The sequence below is a fragment of the Protopterus annectens genome, chromosome 2.part0 (assembly GCF_019279795.1).
Source record: "Protopterus annectens isolate FY-2018-M chromosome 2.part0, PAN1.0, whole genome shotgun sequence".
In the NCBI taxonomy this organism is placed as follows: Eukaryota; Metazoa; Chordata; order Ceratodontiformes; family Protopteridae; genus Protopterus; species Protopterus annectens.
In genome coordinates, this window is record NC_056728.1 from 820,195,119 (window position 1) to 820,215,722 (window position 20,604).

General features: G+C 41.8%; 1 protein-coding gene across 6 annotated transcripts in view; it reads left to right on the forward strand.

The window, feature by feature from the left end:
* The window catches only part of KDM4C (lysine demethylase 4C), a 3,520,425-nt gene that overhangs the window by 2,688,771 nt on the left and 811,050 nt on the right, over positions 1–20,604 (forward strand). For all 6 annotated transcript variants that reach the window (XM_044061093.1, XM_044061091.1, XM_044061094.1 and 3 more), the window contains exon 17: positions 10,601–10,709. In XM_044061093.1, the coding sequence (XP_043917028.1) occupies positions 10,601–10,709 (109 nt within the window). The remainder of the gene's footprint in view (positions 1–10,600; positions 10,710–20,604) is intronic.

The window sequence follows — 20,604 nt, forward strand, 5'->3', positions numbered from 1 at the left end:
ATCCAAGTTGTCAGGCATTCCATTAAATGCAGTTATGATGCAGCTGGTGCTTTTTTTCCAGAGTTGCAACTATTGGTTCTGTGTTAAGGAGATATTCTTGGCTGAGATTACAGTCTTTTCCAGTGGATGTCAAGTCTCAGTTATTGGATGTCCTTCTGCATAGGGAGAGTCATTTTGGTCCTGCTGAAGCTGATTTTTTCAGAAATGTGCGACAAGAGAGAGAATGAAAGAGAGAGAGTTAAGACCTCGCAAGATTTTTAAAAGATTTTCTGTTCTCCATTCCCAAATTCCAAAAGCATTGTATGGAACATTAAACCCAATAAAAGGGTCAAAAGTTCTCTAAAATGAAATTTCAATACAAAACAAAATAATATGTTACAGAAAAGAGTTAATTTCTAGATTACTCTTCCAATTTGTGACAATCAGTATTTACTCCTTACCCTGCCCCCAGTCAAAGAAGCTTTTACCTTTCCCTTCCTCCTTAGAAACTTTTACCTTCAGGCAGATGGGTCCTCAACATCACTGAAGAGAGTTAGTGTTTTGACTGCTTTCTGCAACCAATTCAAGTATTTCATAAGTACCCCCCACACCAATGACATTTAATCTTGTCCATTCTGGAAGAGTTGTTTTGTCATGGGATTATGTAATTAGTTCCTCTCCTCCAGCAGAAAAAGGAGTTTACCCAAAACTTTTCTTAGTTCCTAGGAAAGAGGGCAACTGGAGACCCATTTGGATTTGTCAGTTCTCATTATCATCTTAATGTTCCCAAAATTCAGAATTCTTCCAGTGATCCTTTCTCAAGACTTCTTGCTTGCCCTGGACATAAAAGACACATATCTGAATATTTCAGTTCACCCAGACCATAGATGGATCTTGAGATTCTGTGCCGTACAGCTTCATTTTGAATTTTCTGCTTTGCCCTGTGGTCTTTCTACTGTCCTAAGGGAGTTCACAAAATACCTATCAACCATTATTGCTTTTTTGCAGGCTTCAGGGATATATATCTACCCCTGTCTAAATGACCTATTTCTCCAAGCATCTTAAATGGACAAGCTTCCTTCAGATCTCATCTTTGCCGTATCTATTTCTTTTTGTCTGAGTTTCACAATAAACTTGAAAAAGTCTGTTGGTCTTCCAACTCAGGATTTATGTGTTTCTTGGCTGCCATTTCAATACCATTTCCATGACAGCATTCTTTCTTCAAGAGAAGATTAAATTCCTCATTGTGAACTTCCAGTCCTTTCTTCACTTAGATATGACCTCAGCAAGAGATATTTTGCCATACTGCACATGAGGAAGAAGAAATGGTACCTCAAGGCCATTTGGGCACAACATGTTTACAACCTGAACTTCCCAATCCCTCTCTTGTCTTTCATCAAGAAGGAACTTCTTTTGTGAATCAGCAACATATCACTCATTCCATGAGTGGGTTTTCTGGCTTCACCCCTTGCCAGGAACTTTTCACAAATGTTTCATACCTATTTCAGATAGCATGTTTTAAGAGCATAAAAGTCCATGGAGTTCGGTCAAAGCAGGACAGGAGAGATAAGTTAAATGTTAAAAAAAATGAAAGCCCTAATCCCTGCTGTTTAGGAACTTCACCAACTTTGAACTCCAGTACTTCTCCAAGTTCTAACAGACAATGTCAGTTTTGTATGGTACATTAGCAAGCTGTTCAGAAGAAAATGGTATAGCTTCTGCAGATTTGCCGTGTTTGTGAATGGCATAGTTATTCAGTGCAACCTCTCCATTCAAGCAGTCCGCATTTCCTTAGAGAGGAACACTGTGATGGTTTACTGGAGCAGATCCTGGACAGATCCTTATGAATTGCTATTGAATAGAGAGATTTTCCTGCAGATTGTCCATCTTTGGGGTACTTCCCAAATAGTTCTCCTTACCTCCACTCTAAATAAATAGCTCAAACTATTCTGTTCAGGGTACCATGCCCATGGACTTAGAGGATGGACATCATATTTTTCTTATGGAAGGGGAGATTCTTGTATGTTTTCCCTCCCCTCTTCCCCTAATCCCAAAAAATAAGTTCAAAATTAAAATGGAAGACCCAAGAGTCTAGTTGGTGCCCTCCCGTTTTGGCCCATGCAGCTCTTGTTCTCTGTTCCATTTCGCTTGGCTAAGAAAAATCATCACAAGTTACCTCACAGGATGGACCTGTTCACACAACACAATGGTCCTCTCATTCATTCAGTACTATAAATCCTGATGCTGACACTTTTGATAATTGGATTTTTATTCCAGTCAGGCACCTCTTCTCTGTGGAAGTGCTGCAGCAATTACAGGAGGCTAGAAAACCTGCAACAAGAAAATCTTATGTTTCCAAATGGAAAAGACTTGCTATTTGGTGGTAAATGAAGGGGAAAAAAACAGGACTCTTACCAAATGTGTATTCTTGTCATTCATTTCTTATATGTGTGAGCAGCTCAGCTCAGGACTGGCATATTCCTCTAGCACATTTTTCAACAATTTCCATGTGTCTACCTTTATATCTACCTCTTTCCATACATTTTTGAGGTCACTAAGATCATCTACTCTTCCTTGCGACCTGAATTATGTTCTTGGAAAACTGACTAACCCTACTTTTGCACCTGCCTTATTTTCCTGTTTAAAATTTTGTACTTAAAAGTCTTATTGGTAGTTATTCCTTCATCTAAGACAGTTTAAAAGATAGAAGGCCTTATCGCTTCTCTTCCTTTTCTCATTTTTCAAAAGGACATGATCTCCCTCAGAACAAGCTCTTCTTTCAAGTCTAAAGTGGTAAATGAACTGCCTCTGAACCAGTCCATCAACCTGCATACCTTTCTTTCTTTTCTTATTAAGGGAGAAATAATCTTGCATTCTTTACATGTTCATAGGCAGTTCAGATTGTATCTGTACAAGACCAAACTTTTTAGAAAATCTAATCAACTTTTTTGTTTCTTTCAGGTGGGGGGACTCTTAGTCACTTAGCAAATGATATCTGGCTGGATCTCTGTTGCTATTTCCTTTTGTTATTCTTTCTATGGGAAAAACCTTCAGTGTCAGACAAAAGCCTAATCTACCAGAGCTGTTGCCCTTTTCAAAGGTTTAAAAACAAATTCTAATTAGAGGCAGCCTCTTGGACTTCCATTTGCACATTTACTAAACATTACAAAATTGATGCCTTCTCCATATCCTGAGCTGGCATAGGTCTGTCTATCCTCCTGGGCATTCTGGACTCCAGCTCAGCTCCTCAGTCCTCCACCTGCAATTGAATATTCCCATAGGTAACTAATACTGTAATTATGAACATGAAAGGACATGGTACACTTAGGTTCATAGGTAGGTACTAGGCTATCTGCCCAAGGGCATTTATAAGCCTAGCCAGAGTGTGATTAATTAACTGATCCTCTGTCAAGCAGAGCCAATGAAGTGATCCCAGGGGGTGTATTTTCTCTTACCCATCCACTCGTCAAGGTTTCTCTTGAAGAGTGTTAGTGAGGGTCTCTGCCTGATGTAATTTGGAATTTTGTTCCAAAACATGGGGAGTCTCTGTGACAGGAATCTATCCCTCCAGCATGTTCTATTTATTGTTGTGGTGAGGTTTAGCTCACTAGAGTGCATGGCTCGCAGTGACTTGGATTTCTTTAGGTGGAGCATGTCCATCAATTCTGAGTTGGACATGGCTTTGTAAGTCAGGCATAGATCACCTCTGAGTAAGCGATATGCCACTGAGTACAGCCGGAGTTTTTTCAGTCGGGCTGCAATGGACATATGTTTGAGACCAGTAATCCTCTTGGTGAGGTACTTTTGTTTTCTTTCCAGCTGTTGGAAGTGTCTTGTGAGGTACATCCCAAATGGGGCATTGTACTCTATGATGGGTCTAATGAGTGACGAGTAGAGGAGCACTATAACCTCTTTATTTCTAGATGCGAACCCTTTAATAATTAGATGGACCACATAGAAGGATTTCCTAACTACTTTGCCAATATGATTGTCAAAGGAGGGATTACTATCTCTCTGGGTCTCCAGATCTCTTATTACCTATTCTGTATTAAGGGGGCTGCCACTTGTGTGGTAATTAGTGGGTGTTTTGTTTTTCCCAAATGGGATGACTATGCATTTTTTGGCATTTAGCTTGAGGCAATTGACTTTGACACCAGGTGTCCTGTGTAAGGACTTGACATAATAGGTGATGTCTGACTGGATCACTGTTGCAGTATTAGCACCCACCCTCCTTTCCCCCTTTTCTTCTAGACAAGGTGGGAATCCATTCCTTTCCTTCCCTTCTCTTCTAGTTGTCATATACATCCATTTCCTCATTATATTGCCTAACCACTTTGTTGGTCTGTGGCAAGAAAGTCTAGGGATATTTTGGGTCCATGCATCCCTTATGTACAGCATCACATTCTCTTAGTTAACTTCATTTGATCAGCAGCCTGTGGGTATTGGATCCGACCTCGGATCCGAGCCGGCAGCTTTCCAAGTGAAAAGATCCGAGCTCTCAGCTCCTCCCCCTTACCCATAATACTCTGCTACCTCCCTCCAGTCCTCAGATCTCGTTTGCCGCGGCTTCTGACAGCTTAAGTGACAAGCTCTTGGCGTTGGTGAGAGTATTTAAAACTTTTTCACAAAGTTTTTTTGGTGTGCAAGTGTAGTAGGCCCTTAGAGTTCTGTCTCTGTATTTTTTGGTATTTTTTTGTAGTACTTAGTGTAAATATTTAGCTTTTTTCCCTCCCCTTTCTCTGTGTGCGTGGGCACGTTTCAACATGCGATGGCTGAGGGGCCTAAGGCCATTTTTTCTAAATGCACTGAGTGTGGTCATAAGCTGTCCCCAGCAGATGGCCACACTCGGTGCATTCTCTGCCTGGGGGTGGCCCACTTGTCTTCGGGCTGCCAAGTGTGCGCAGCCTTTAACCCCCAGGCTGTGAGGTATAGGAAGAATAAGTTAATCCTGGCGGGACTGTTGCCCGCAAATTCTTCTTCCTCCTCTCCCTCAGCGGCACCAGTCGCAGCTGCGGCTGTCCAACCTTCAGCTCCCCCTCCCCTGGCAGGGACTCAACCTCCTTCTTCTCCTCCTCCTTCAAAGAGAAGAGGCATAGGGATAAGGACCGGCATAAGAGCCACAAGCGGCGGGCAGAATCTCATCCTTCTGCTCCGCCTGCTAAATTAGTTGGCTCTCCCAGGAGGGTCTCCAGTTCTCCCCCCCCCCTCGGCTCCATTCTCCCCGCTTTTCTCCGGAGCCAGAGGAGGTGTCCCGGTCTCCCTCGAGGTCATCTAGGCAGCCTTCCCAGCCGGCCTCGACGACCTCTTCAAGGTCGAATAGGAGTATGTCTGACGCTGATATGGACTGGATGATGCGTCGATTCCTGCAGGCCCAAATGCAGATGGGGGTGCTCGTGCCTTCCCCCCCCTCTGGGGGGAGCTCGGCCCCTTTCTTTGCCCCAATTGCTCCTTCTCTGATTCACTATCGGGTTTTGGAGTCTTTGGATCCGAGCCGTCTCAGAGCCGGGGAGTCGGCGCCTACAGTGGTGGCTACTTCAACGCCGACCATACCCTCGAGCATGTCTGATCCGACATCTCGGGGCCGAGAGCCGAGCTTCGGATCCGCAGGGATCAGTGTGTCTTCGGCTCCATTTCGGTCGGAGCACACTCCCCTTTCGGGTCCGATCGCATCGGCTCTGACCACGGTCCTCACGTTGGAGCCGAGGGGGCTACCCTCGGAGCCAGGGGAGAGTCCGGAGCCGAGAGGGCTACTCTCGGAGCCAGGGGAGAGTGGTTCGCCCTCGGCTTTTGACGTGGTGGAGAGGGTGCTGTCGAGGAGTTCCAGGTCCCTGGTCCGGGCTGCGGATCCACCCCTCACTCCCTCGCATTTGGGCCTGTCTTCCATCGTCCGGCCCCAGGGACAGCCTGCGCCGGCGCGCCAGTTGGTTCCTGTAGGGGAACAGGACCCCGTTGGTGAGGCCTCCTTGGACAGTCCCTCCGAGGAGGTCCCTCACAAACGAAAGTGCAAGAAGAGGCACTTGGACTCCCCCGAGTCTCTTACGGAGGACATGGACTTAGAGGAAGGGGAAGGTTCCCCAAGGTCACCCCCTTAAGACGTCTCATTTGGGAACATTATGAAAATGCTGCGTATTAGAGGGGGGTGGTCAGCCCAAAAACCTTACTCGGATGAGTCTGTGTTTCTGGAGGCGTTCGACGCAGGCTCATCTACCTCTTGGGTGTCTCTCCCGGCTGATTCCCTGGTAGACTTGATTACTACCAGGGCTTGGAAGGAGCCGGACACTGTGGAGCCAATCCCTAGAAGACTGGGCAAGATACTTAGTCCTCCCCCTGACAAAACGGCATGGAATAAAGGTTTCCCAGTAGATGCCATTTTGTTGGCGGCTGCCACCAAGAAGGAGCTAGCGCATGAAAGTTCCTCTGTCCATCCTCCTGATAAGGAGTCTCGGACAATGGACCGTATTGGAAAGCGGATGTTTGCTTCAGCCACCTTTTCTATAAGGGCGCTGAATTATCTGGCACACGTCATTAGACTCCAGTGGGATCTGATAAAAGAATATGCTGGAGCTCCCCCAGAGTCCATGGCGGCCAAGGACAAACGGACCTTCTTTGCTCGCATGGCCACTCTAAGGTCAATTTCTAACACTTCCATGCGGCTTCTCTCCCATGCCATGGAGGGAGTGGCTAGAGCCAGTGGGGCAGGGGTCACCTTGCGGCGCCATGCCTGGCTTCGCCTTTGCGACTTTGCGGAACCCTTCAAGACGTCCTTCGCGAATGCTCCCTTTGACGGTTCTATGCTGTTCGCCAAAACCGTCCGTGACACGCTGCTCCAGAGCGAGAAAGACGGGAAGACTCTGTCTGGCGTCGGGATCCGCTTCTCGAATCCTCAAAGGTCCTTCTCAAGGAACCAGAGAGGACAAAAGAAGATGTGGTTCCAGAAGTCCCAGCAGTCCCGTCCTGCTCCGGACCCTTCGTCCTTCAGAGGCAGAGGAGGACAAGGTAGACGCCGGCCCAGAGGCAGAGGGGGGGATGAAGAATTTCGGGTCCAGAGAACCTTTCTCGGACCGAACCGCGCAGCAGCCCTGAGGGCTTGCCCAGCTGTCCTTCTCTGTAGCGGTTTTCGGAGCACCTACAAAGTTGGGAGTCCATTACTGCAGATCGTTGGGTGCTCTGAATAATATCCAGAGGTTACATATCCCCTTTCTGAATCTTCCCCCACCAACAAAGCGCCTCCCCGATATCCCCCCCAAACAGAGGGAAGCGGCGGCTTCAGAAATAAAGAAGTTGCTAGAAAAAAGGGTCATCCAGCACGTTCCCCCAGAGCAATCCGGGTTAGGCAATTACTCCAGGTTTTTTTTGGTGCCAAAAAAGACGGGGGACTTAAGGCCATTTCTCGACCTGTCAACTCTAAACCTGTTCATTGCCAAAGAGAAAATCTGGATGGTCACTCTGCAATCTGTTCTCCCTCTTCTACAGGAGAGCGGCTGGATGTGCTCCATTGACCTCAAGGATGCGTACTACCACATTCTCATGCACAGACGGTCCAGGAGGTTTCTCCGCTTTCAGCTAGGAGCCAGTCATTTTCAGTTCAGGGTTCTCCCGATCGGCCTCACCACAGCCCCCAATGTGTTCACCAAGGTCATGGCAGTTGTAGCAGCACACCTGAGACTTCAGGGAATTCAGGTCTTTCCGTACCTAGACGACTGGCTCCTCACTGCCCCCACCAGGCATCTGCTCTGCTCCACCAGGGATTATTCCTTATCCTTGACCCAGCATCTAGGCATTACCATAAATTTTCAGAAGTCGTCTCTTCATCCTATGCAAGTTCTGGATTTCATAGGGGCCAGGATAAATACGCTCCAGTCCAAAGCCTTTCTAACAGCGGACAGGTTGCGCAACTTGTCACTCCATGTAATAGCGCTTCTACAGTCCCCAGCCCTGCCTGCAGAATTGGTCCTGAGAGCCCAAGGTTCCATGGCGGCAGCCATCAGCCTTTCACCTCTGGCACAATTGCACATGAGAGTTCTTCAATGGACTCTTCAGGTTCAGTGGTCTCTCCTCCTTCACCCATTGGATTTTCCAGTTCCCCTAAGCAAGGTTTGCAGGAACTCCCTTCTTTGGTGGCTCCATTCCCGAGAGCTGAGGGAAGGGAGACCGTTTGTGATGCCTCAACCCCAAGCCACGCTACCATGGACGCTTCCCACCTCGGGTGGGGGGGGGCATTCCATGGGCAGAACCGTACAAGGCACATGGACCCCTTTAGAGACCGTTCTGCATATCAATGTCCTGGAGATGAGAGTGGTGCGTCTAACGTTGCAAGCCCTTCAAGACCTTCTTCCTCTGGGGACTATTGCAATTCAGACAGACAACATGGCAGTAGTCTGGTACATCAACAAACAGGGAGGAACCAGATCTTACCCTTTTTGTCGAGAGGCTATAAGAGTTTGGGAATGGGCAATTTCCACCAACCGCTTTCTGATAGCAAAGCACATTCCGGGTCAGTCCAACATTCTAGCGGACAAGCTGAGTCGCTCGATCCTCACACCTTACGAGTGGTCTCTAAACCCATAAGTAGCGAATCAGATCTTCCTCAGATGGGGTCAACCTTGCTGCGATCTTTTCGTTTCTCCTTCAAACGCAAAATGCAGCGAGTTTTTCGCTCTAATTCCCCCAACAGGGGAGAGCCCCAGAGATGCTCTGGTTCATGCTTGACCCCCCGGTCTTCTTTATGCTTATCCTCCTCTTCCGCTAATGACAACATTTCTGGAGAAAGCTCATCGGTTGGGGAGCAAGATAATCCTCATAGCCCCATTCTGGCCTTGCCAGATCTGGTTCCCTTACCTGCGGTCTCACAGCGTAGCTCCTCCTTGGATCTTAGATCCCATTCTGGATCTGATCTCTCATCCTGCGGGATTACAACCTCCACACCTGGCTGACCTCAAGCTCATGGCTTGGTTAATCCAGTTCCACTAATAGATAGGTCTCCCGTGAAATCTATTCTGGTGGTGGTGCATAAGCCTTCGACCAGGAAGATCTACAGAAGTAAATGGAAGCGTTTTTCCATGTGGGCCAAACATAGGGATTTAGACCCCTTTACTGCTCCCATTCCAACGGTTCTTGAATTCCTGTCCCATATTTTCCACCAAGGAGCCAGTGCTTCTACAGTCAAAGTCCAAATGGCAGCCATTTCCACATAAGGGATAGGCTTGGTCCCTTAGCATCCGTTAAGATATGCAAAACCTTTTTGAAAGGCACCTTTCTATTGAGACCTCCGGTCAAGAATGTGGTTCCCCCATGGGACTTAACCTTGGTTCTTCAGGCACTGACAGGCCCACCCTTTGAACTGGCAGCTTCGGTCAAGTTAAAATTCTTATCTTGGAAAAAGGCCTTCCTGATTGCAATTACTTCAGCCAGAAGGGTATCTGAACTTCAAGCCCTTTGTATGAAACCCCCCGTATCTGGTCTTCCATAAGGACAGAGTGTCTCTCAGGACTAACCCTTCATTCTTGCCTAAGGTGGCCTCCGAATCCAGTATCAACCAAACCATTAACTTGCCTGTTTTCTTCCCCAACTTTCAGAACAAAAGGGAATACAGGTTACATTTATTGGATGTGCACAGACAATTGTGCTTTTACTTGCACAGGACAGCGACTACTCGGAAATGAGATCAGTTCTTTGTGTCTTTTGCTAAGCCATCTTTGGGAATGCCTATTACGAAAGTTACCTTAGCCAGATGGATTTCACACTGCATCATGCACGCTTATTTAGCTTCCGGCCGCCCTGAACCCTTGGGGGTTCATGCCCACTCTACCCGTTCTATGGTTACTTATGCAGCATTCTGGTCAAAAGTACCTCTAGATGACATCTGCTCAACAGTTACTTGGTCCTCTTCTCATACCTTCATTTCTTATTATAAGTTGGATCTGATATCCAGAGGTAGGGCAGCATTTGGCTCCGCAGTGTTCCGGAATATCCTTCCTTGAGGACCGCCCAAGGTTTTTGTTAGCTGGGGACTCTGTCCCACAGGTTGCTGATCAAATGAAGTTAACTACTTCAGATTAAGAAGTTATGTACCCACCATAACGTTCCATCTGAGTAGGTAACTTCATTTGTCAGCAACCGACCCCCCCTCCTTCCCCCTAGCCTGTTTCATGGTTATATCTATGACGGAAGGTTTAGCTTTCTCATGCATCAGGTTAGTGTTCCTCTTTTGAGTGTCTTAGATTGTTTTTTGTTTTTTTGGGTGCATATTTGGCAAACTCGATCTGAGGACTGGAGGGAGGTAGCAGGGTATTATGGGTAAGGGGGAGGAGCTGAGAGCTTGGATCTTTAGCTTGGAAAGCTGCCCGCTCGGATCCAAGGTTGTATCCGATACCCACAGGTTGCTGACAAATGAAGTTACCTACTCAGATGGAACGTTATGGTGAGTACATAACTTCTTCTTATATGTTTGGCATAAGGCATGATATGAAGGTGCCCAAGCTTTGGTATGCTGGGTGAACATGTATGGTTTCCTTGGCAGGATACTTCACATAGGTTATTAATTTATATAATATAAATTATTGGTACATATAAATGTAGCTGATTTGTAGTCATATTTACTTAAGGCTTTTCTGTTTTAAAGGTGGATTCATGTCATCTGTGCAATTGCAGTTCCAGAAGTTCGATTTGTTAGTGTAGCAGAACGATCCCCCATAGACGTGAAGAAAATCCCTTCTCAGAGACTGAAATTAGTATGTATATTTGATCCTTTGCTGTAGAAGTTTTTTTTTTTTTTTTAATCGCAGTGACAGAAATATACAGTTGCTAGCTGTTTGAATGCATAATTGTCTTTATGAACACTTGCTGGTATTTTAACATTGCATACATTGAGTAAATTTAAGATTTTCATTTTATGTACTGTTAATACTTGGTAACACTGTGGACATGAAGCATATCATATTGTACTTGAAAAGAGCATGTAATGGTTTTCATTTTTCACTTTATTTGCCTATGTCACTTCTATCTTTTTTATTGTCTGAGGCTCCCCAGAGCATTGGCACTGATTAATCCATTGAGTAACTGGCTGTCATGGACGTTCTGTCAGCAACATCACTGCAGCTAGTTTTGACTAATATATTTCACTAGATATATTTTCACTATTTACTAAGATTTCAAACACTGAAGCATTTGTTAGAATGTCTTTCCGACAGTAGTGACATTCTTTTTAAAATGAAATACTTGATAGAAATGAATTTTCCGTAGTGCAGTAAACTCTAGCAAATATTTATAACTTGAATTATAGACCAAGTTGTTTAGTCTTTAGCAGTAAATTTCATTTTTTTTTTATTTTTGAATTACATTGTCTGCACATTGCATATAAGTCAAAAGTAGCAGCATTGATTGTCTGGTGGCAGGTTTGGCAAAATTGCCAACTACAGAAGTAAAGAATCTCCTCAGATGTTGCTTGTTGACTTAAATGTAGGTTTCTAAGGTGCGTGGCATTATATATATATATATATATATATATATATATATATATATATGTGTGTGTGTCAGAAGATCGAGTTTTCATAAACTCAAAATTCATATGGTCGAGATCATATGATTGAGTTCCTGAAAACTCAAACTTCAAAAAAAAAAAAAAAAAACATAAACATCTACCTTTTTTACATTATATATACCAACTCTGAGATCGCACTACAATGGGGAAAAGGGTAAATTTATATGGGTCTATAAAATATATTAGAAATTCCAAAATATGGAACACTTAAATGTTCGAAGTTGAAATTTCGAATATTGATAACATCGAACGGTCAGAATAGCGAATTTTTTTCCCAGGGAAAAAATTTGCTGTACCGAGAAACATACACATGGGTTCAGGCACCTAGGCAGCGAGACATTTCCCTGTGGTACATTTGACTGGGGACACATGGCTGAAGTGACATTCAGCTGCAGAGAAAAATGGCTGTTTGCAAATTCCCTGTGGGCAAAGAGAAGCACACACTGCCATGCCCACAGCTTTAATAGCCAAATGCCTGGCAGCAGAAGAAGTAATGACTGTTGTGCTCAGTGTACAGTACATACTTATATAACTACAACATGTAGAAGTGTGCTACAGCGTGGAGGAAATCTTGCAAGCTACTGTAGTCACATTTATGCTCCAGTATGCATTTTAGGTAATGTTTCCTAGACACTGTGAAGGGGATAGTGGTCCACACACTCCAATTATAAAGGCACTGTCCATTGCACACTGCATTTTTACTGCCACTGGTATGCCCTCTGGCCAGCCTGCTGCTGATGCTTACCATATTGCCTGCTGTCTCATGTTCCCTTGGGGACCATGGCCATTGTTTTCCCACTTTGCATTTGGTTATTAAAGCTGTGGGCATGGCAGTGTATGCTTCTCTTTGCCCACAGGGAATTTGCAAACAGTCATATTTCTCTGCAGCTGAATGTCACTTCAGCCATGTGTCCCCAGTCAAATGTACCACAGGGAAATGTTTCGCTGCCTAGGCGCCTGAACCCCATACACATAACACAACCACACCAAAATAAATAAACCACACACATACAGTTAACAAAACCCAACCCCACACTAAACCATACATACATTACTAACTATCCACTTACCTTAAGCCTAACCCTAAGGTCCGTAACTATCGCACACATGCCCTACGAAACTATACACAAACAAAGCAATTAATACACACACATACATGTAACACAACCCATCCCTACACTACACCATACGTACATTACTAACTATCCACTTACCTTAACCCGCACCCTAACCCTAAGGTCCATAACTCTCACACCACAGTGGAGGAAATAGTGAAGCCACGGAACAGCTCACCGAAATCCTGCCCTAGGTAATGTTTCAGGGCTTCACTATTTTCATCATTCGATGTTGTGGGTTCGATGTTTTAACGTTCGACATTTTACTACTTCGAAGTTATGATATAGACCCAATTTATATATGGGATTGCTACAGAATCCTGAAGCCGAAAATCCTGAGACCAAAATCTTGAAAGTTCAAAATACTGAAAACACACAGGATTACAACATTTTCAATATTTTAAGTTTTCAGTATTTTGAACTTTCGATGTTTTGGTCTTCAGAATTTTGGGCTTTCAGGATTCTGTAGCGCTACTGTATATATACATATATATATATCTTCGTGTGTGTGTGTGTGTGTGTGTGTGTGTGTATATGTATATATATATATATATATATATATTTACTTTACAAGCTCGAGATACTGAAATATCGAATTTCAGTATCTCAAGACCGTAAAGTCGAAAATGCAGAAAAGCGAAACTGCATTTAATTGTAGACCATATAACTGAATCACATTCCTTCCGAATGATCCCTTTATAAGTAGTGAGTACCAGCATTAGCTAGGCCTGCGAAACCCAGCAGGCAGAATGGCTGACATGGAATATTTTGTGCTGGGAAGTTTAGGCACGATTTACGAAACCACTGCTGTATCTCAGAAAGGAAAACCAGTGCTGTTATTAGAGGGATATATTATGAACCTGAAAAGAGCCTTAAAGAATAGAAACTACTGGTGTTGCAAGTGGAAAGCTACACAACAATGTAAAGGTAGGGCAGTCACAATAACTTGTGTTACTGGAGAGGAGTTAATAAAAACAGTGGAGTTAATAAAAACAGTGCAGCATAATCATGTAGGCGATACGACCGAGGTGGCAAGTTATAAGCCCTGCTTTGAACTAAGACATAAAGTAGTGGTTTCATGGGACACTCCATGTTTGCTAGTAGATGATGCCTTAGCTTCCATGGCCATAGATATAATCCCTAATCTACCGTCCCGAAAAGCCCTGTTACAGCAAGTGGGAAAGGTAAGAAGAAAATATACTAGGTCTGCAGCTCCAGGATATAGAGGTACACCAGTTCCCCACAAAAATGGGGGTATTTATTGAGAAGAGGATTATGGATGCTAGCACAGACAATATAGTTATAGTCCTTACAACTGTCAATAACCTTTACCACCTCAGCAGGGCTGCTATTTGGCTGCAGCATGTTCTTCTATAAGGATATCATCTGTTGTCAGCTGTATATAATATACATGGACTTGTGAAATATGGTGGCTACAGCAAATCTGTACCATTACTATAGTGTCTCATGAATAAGAAATCTTTGAAGGCACTGCATGTTTCAGCTCCTTGCAGAGCATGTCTTTGAAACCTGTCTACATTTTGCACTTTCAGATTTTGAAATAGCAGTCATCAAGAATATTAAATCCAATATCAACGGTGTAAGAAGTATGGGTTGCATGTTCCACTTTGTTCAGAATATCTGGCTGAAAGTACAACAATTGGGCTTATTTTCCCTCTATAATACTATGAGCTCCATCTGTCAGTTAAGTGTCTAGTGTCATTGGCTTTCTTACCCAAGGAGGAGGTGTTACCAGCATTTACACTGCTGCGGGAGTCTTTCCCTCCAGAGGGAAGGGAGTTAATAAAGTACTTCTCAGACTGGTATGTCCTTGGCAAATTGAGAAAGTTCAGTACAAGAACTACAGCACACTGCAGGTTCCCACCCCTCTTCCCTATACAATTTTGGAATGTGTACGAACTGAATGCCTTCTTTCTGCCCCAGATGCAGTATTCCCTGGAGTCTTGGCACCGGAGACTCAAATGTTTATTGGTTGCCAAAGCCATGGATTTGTCTATGCTGATGTCGACTCTGGCCAAGGAATAAGATCAGGCAGAGGAACTACAGGTCCAGATGGCTTGTGGGTGCCCGCCTTCACCTAAAAGGAGACAAGTGATCCAGAGACATACCCAATTTGAGCATATTTTACAGCACTAAGGATCGTATGATGCAGTGGGGATCTTGAGAGCTATTTCCTGTGTTTTGAAAATGTGACAGATGTCCGTTGAATATATTTGTTTGTGGTATTTCATTGTTGCACACTGCGGTGTTGTCTGCATACTCTTCTAACTGCTGACAGGTGTTACGAGTACAGGATGGAGCACTATTTCTATGTGGATGGTGACAAGGAGTTCAGATGGTGACGGAAACTATTTGCAGCACATATACTAAATAAACATGTCCGCAAACCACGATTTTCGATGTTTTGAGATTTCATTGTTTTAAGTCTTGATGTTTTGTACTTTCGCTTATCTGCATTTTTGACTTTACGGTCTCAAGATACTGAAATTTGATATTTCAGTATCTCCAGCTTGTAAAGTGAATCCATATATATGTATATGTGTGTGTGTGTGTGTGTGTGTATATATATAACACACACACACACACACACACACACACACACACACACACACACACAGATATAGATATCTGTCTGTCTATAGATAGAGGATAATTCTTGGTTTTAATGGAGCAGGTGTAAGTAGTAACGGAGTCATTTGAGATTAGTTAATCTCTGAACTAATTATTTGCTTTATTTTGAAAATGAATGTCTTCATGTAACACACACAACATTTTCATTTCTTATTAAAGTGTGATCAAGTGAACTACTGCAGCAGTTTAACTGTTTCATTTAAATTATCAGTGGTAGATTGGCCTGGTTTTAACTTCTCAGTCAAACTTCTTTGGTTTTGCTATTCCTTACTTTGGCCAGAAGCTTTTAGTTATAATTTTTCCAGTAGTGCATCATTGCTGGGTGTGTATATGTGTGTGTGTGTGTGTACTATTTTAAAGATTTTCATCTTTCTTTACTGTAAGGAGGGTCTACAGCAGTATGTGTTTTTGATTATTTGTATTCACCTGATTAGTTAACGGACCATTGCGTCTTGATATATCACAGAGGAAACAAGTCTAATGCTGTAAGGAACCTTAATGTAAAATAAAGATAGGTAGTGAAGTTACAAAATGTATTACATACATTTTATGCATGAACTCAGTTTATAAGTAAAATTTTTGCTTTTTGGTATCTGAAGCATCAAATGTGTTTTACTTAAAACAGATAACTGCTGAATATTGCAGGAGATAACAGTACTTACCATCTCTCATAGCATTGCAGTGAAACTGACTGCATCAAATTTGAGGGTAGCATATGGAGATAAAAGGAACCTAATAACTCTGACATAATGGTAGGACTGGTCTATTATTTTGTGTGTTAGGAATAAATGGGTGGGTGGGTGAAGAACAGTGGGAATAGCTTGGTGTGGGTGGTGACAATATCAGAGTTAATATTGGGCAGGGTGCTTCATGTTTCTTTAACAGCACCTCTAAAGTGGAAAAATGAGTTGCTCATAAATGTGGTGAACATTTGGCTTGGTGAAAAATCTTTTGAAGTGGTGCATAGAGTGCAGTGGTATTGTGGGCATCTGAGGCAGAACTCTCAGTTCCATTCTTTTTTCTAATTTGCTGCTAGTGCCACATTTGTACACTGGCAAGGACAGCTAGAAAAAGCGCTTTCTTTTACTGACTCATCAGGTGTTATGGAGATCAGCTACATGGGATGAAAGCAGGATGAGAAGGAGGCATTTGGATGATGTGGGAGTTATGTGCTAGAAGATTGGAAGTAAATAGTTGTACAAAGAGGGAAGTGTTGTAATAAAATGTTGATGCATTCAAAATGAAAGATGAAAAAGGAAAAAGTCGTTTGCAAGGGTGGAGTGAATATTACATGTAGTAGGAAAGAATGTTAAGGGGATTGGTGGGAGAAGACATCAGTGGAAGGTTATCTCTTACAGCACCAGAAAGCTAGGCAGTACAGTGAACAAGGTGCCTGAGGTGTTGAATGCGGAGTTTTGGCATTTGAGTCATAAAAGAGACTTGGATTGCAATGTATACTGGCTGGATTTTGATGCTTCTTGAAGTCAGCATGTTTTTGAAAGTTAACTGGAGTAAGCACAGAGTTAAGGGATGAAATACAGTCAAGCAAGAGAAAAAAAAACAACAGCAAGCCCCCATACTAATTATGTATACCACTCTGAGTTTGTAAAACAATGGGGAAAGGGTAAAATCCCACTCCTCACTGTGTAGTGATCCCGCAAAACAAATGCCAGCATCATGCAAAATGAACCAGCAGTTTTACAAAACAATCTTTCTAGTGAAAAGCTCATTGTAACAAATGTATGATAAAACACATTGAACTCAATTGTTTATATATATATATATATATATATATATATATATATATATATATATATATATATCTATATATTTATTTATATAGTATATATATATATATATATATATATATATATGTGTGTGTGTGTGTGTGTGTGTGTGTGTGTGTGTGTGTGTGTGTGTGTGTGTGTGTGTGTATATATATATATATATATATATATATATATATATATATCTATATGTGTATGTATTTATAGAGAGAGAGAGAGAGAGAGACACTCACACACTCCAGTATCAAGTATATGAAAATTCAAGGCACACCAGCATAGACCACTGTTTAACTCTACTGGTGTGCCTTGAGTAGAGAGGGTGTTATTTCTCTATATTTGTTGGAGTTTTTGTGTTAATGATTACTGTATTTCTTTTCCATGCACACTGCTTAGGGGCATCCTTTGTTGTATGGTGTATGTGTTTGTACACATACACACACACACACACACACACACACACACACACACACACACACACACTGCAAGTATAGCATAAAATATGAAATAGAAATGATGAGCTAAACTTTTATGTATATTTTTAAAGCAGAGCGAGTCATTTTTGCTTGGAAGATCTTAAGGATATGTTTACGAAGTTTGCTGTTCACATTTCTGCCTTACATAATTTTAATAACTAAAAATAGTTAAGTCCACTATTTCTCTAGTAAAAGATATCTGCCATATTTATGTAGACTAATAAGATTTACTTAAATATTTTCTCTGTAAAACTGTTTTTATATTCTGTGTGCATTCCCATGACCTCTGCATATTTAATATGTATCAACAATGAAATAGCTTATTTTTGTTTACTTAAAATATTATTTATTCACTTGTAAGATGTTGCTGGTATTATTGATTTTATATTATTATTTACCTGTTTAGGTGTGGTAGTTTGCATATGTGACTCTAAATAAACAGATTGCTTAAGCAAAATACTTAATAACATTGTTATAATTTACATTTGCCTAAATCAAGCATGGCAGCTAAATGGTATGTTGGGATTGCTGGACATATCTAGGTTTCTAGAATGGCAGCAGTACTACCACGCAAGGAATTAAGTTGTGAGGAATTCTAATAGCCTTCCCTGGAAATTGTGTGTGCATGTATATGTATAAATAATTTATTTGAAAATTGTAAGGGAAGAGTGCACTGGAAGGCACTGTGGTCATCAGTGTGAATGGTGAGACAGGGTCCTGGGTTGCTAGGCAAATGACTCAGTTCTGTAAGGGTTCATTCTGTAGTCCTTGTCTGTGTGTGGAACTTGTCCTGGACATAAGTGGCCATGTAGAATTTGAAGAATTGTTTATTGAATTTGATTTATGTGCATTTTGCTTTTCCTTTAATTTGTTGGACATCATTAGTACAACTGAAAAGACCTTCTTAGTGGTTGCCATCAGACCTGTTTTGAGGCAGTGGAGCAGATTCAAATACTCTGTACCTCACATACCCAGGCAGTGCGCTCCTTGGCATTGGTGGAAATCAGACCCTTCCAGTGCCAGCCTCATCCTTACATTTGGTGACAAGTGGTAGCCATCTGTGATGTATATGGGTTACCTGTCATTTGTCAGCTTTGCAGGAGTAACTGTTACATTCTGAGGAGTTACCATTTCATGGAGTGTATTTTACTGTAATGTCACTATAGCTGTACTCTTATATCATTTGGGAGTTTAACGCATGTTAGGAGATGATGTCTTTGTTGTGTTAGGGGAGTGCTTGAGGTTATTTTTGAAGTGGGCGCCATTGTAAGCATTTGCAGAACAGTGCAGTTAGGATACTTTCCCCTTATTGTATTGTTTCTGATTCAGAGTTAGTATATATAAAGTCACAAGTGTGCAGGGGGTGCTACAGTATCACTTATATTTGGGAATTCAGTGGCTTTTGAGTAGATGTTTGCTTTCTGGCACATTGGCTGCCAATGAATAAGTTTTCTCAGTAGTTTGTCAGATAGTCATGCAGGTGTGTGTATATGATTGTTTTATAAATTGGTCATAATTTGGATGTGATCTTTAATTGAGTTCCATCTCACTTGAGTTGGTGATTGCTCAGGTGTATGCTAGAATTGGATTTAAATGCCCTTCTGACTGGAGTCTTTTTATAGAGGAATCCTACGAAGAAAAGCTCCAGCCTAAATGCTGATGATTTGTATAAGAAGGATAAGCTGCAGGCATGCTTGCTGTTATAGAGACTTAATTTTTGTACTCATTTTTAGTTATAAATATGAGCATTAGTACTTAAGTCTTCTCATAGCATAAATAATGCAATTAAAATTATTTATGTCAGCATGAGTGAAAATATTAGTGTTTTCAGATTTTTTTCAAAAAAGCAAGGAGAAAAAAAAACTGAATGAAGGAAATCAGAAAATGCAGCATAAAGATTAATACAGAGGTGCCCTTCAAAGTTCAAATTCTTAGAATACCACCTTTTTGTGAAATAATATAAATATAACCTCTCATGTTTTGTGATTCCAGATGTAATTATAAGGGTCAAGAAGACCCCAGTGTGTCTTATGCTGCTGTTGTAGTAAGGTAGTTTATGCTTAAATACTATGTTTATGTAACAGTAAATTCTGATTGTTTTGCCCTTGTATTTTCTAAGAATATTTTAATGAATATTATTTTTTAGCACTTTTATGATGATTTCTTCATTCATTTTTTTGTTATATAGCATTACCTTAGCTCTTCCTTCCTATTTTCTCCTATTTTCTCTATATATGGTCACTAGCACATTCACAAAACTGTTACTTATTTTGATATTTCTTGTACTTCCCAAATAACATAGATTTCTCTGTAATTTCACGTAACCCTCTAATTTTCCCTCTTGTCCTTTGCACCTTCCACTATGTGGCTTGTTTCACTTTTCATTGTTCTTCATGTAGGCCTTTTGTCAATTTTTGATGATTTTAGCAACAAACAGAATCATAAATACTACATTCTTTATATCTTACCTCCATTTCTTTATTTTTTTTTCTTGTTTCCCTAAATCCCCACTTTTCCTTCTCATGTCTCCCCATTTTCCCACTATTTCGTCATAGTCCTCCTTCTCTTCCATATGTAAGACCAGGCTACACTATATAATGTTCATTGTTATCAAATCCAAACTCATTCCTCAGGTGGGCCACTTAAAAGGTTGCCAATAGATAGCCCGGGTGCATAAACTTAATCCTTGTATCAGTTATCCACAGAATGCTTCAAAAACACTAAACTCGCAGCACATCTTGTATATGTTGATAGAGAGTTCCATAGTCTCCCAGCTCTGTGATGAAAATGAGAGCTCTTAACTGATGTTTTAGCCTCATAGAGCTTAACAACGAGTTACTATTCCTGGTACTGATATTATGATAACCAAGGTAAACACCTTTGCAAAATCCAGGTAAATAACATCAACCGCAAGAACGATGTCTAAAGAGCTGTCAGTATTTTCATGAAAGCTTAGCAAGTAAGTTAAAAATGAGCACTCAGCAAAAAAAAAAACAATGCTGACATGATGCATCAACATCAAGGTTTTTATTACCCTGGATAAGGTCACATCTTTACCT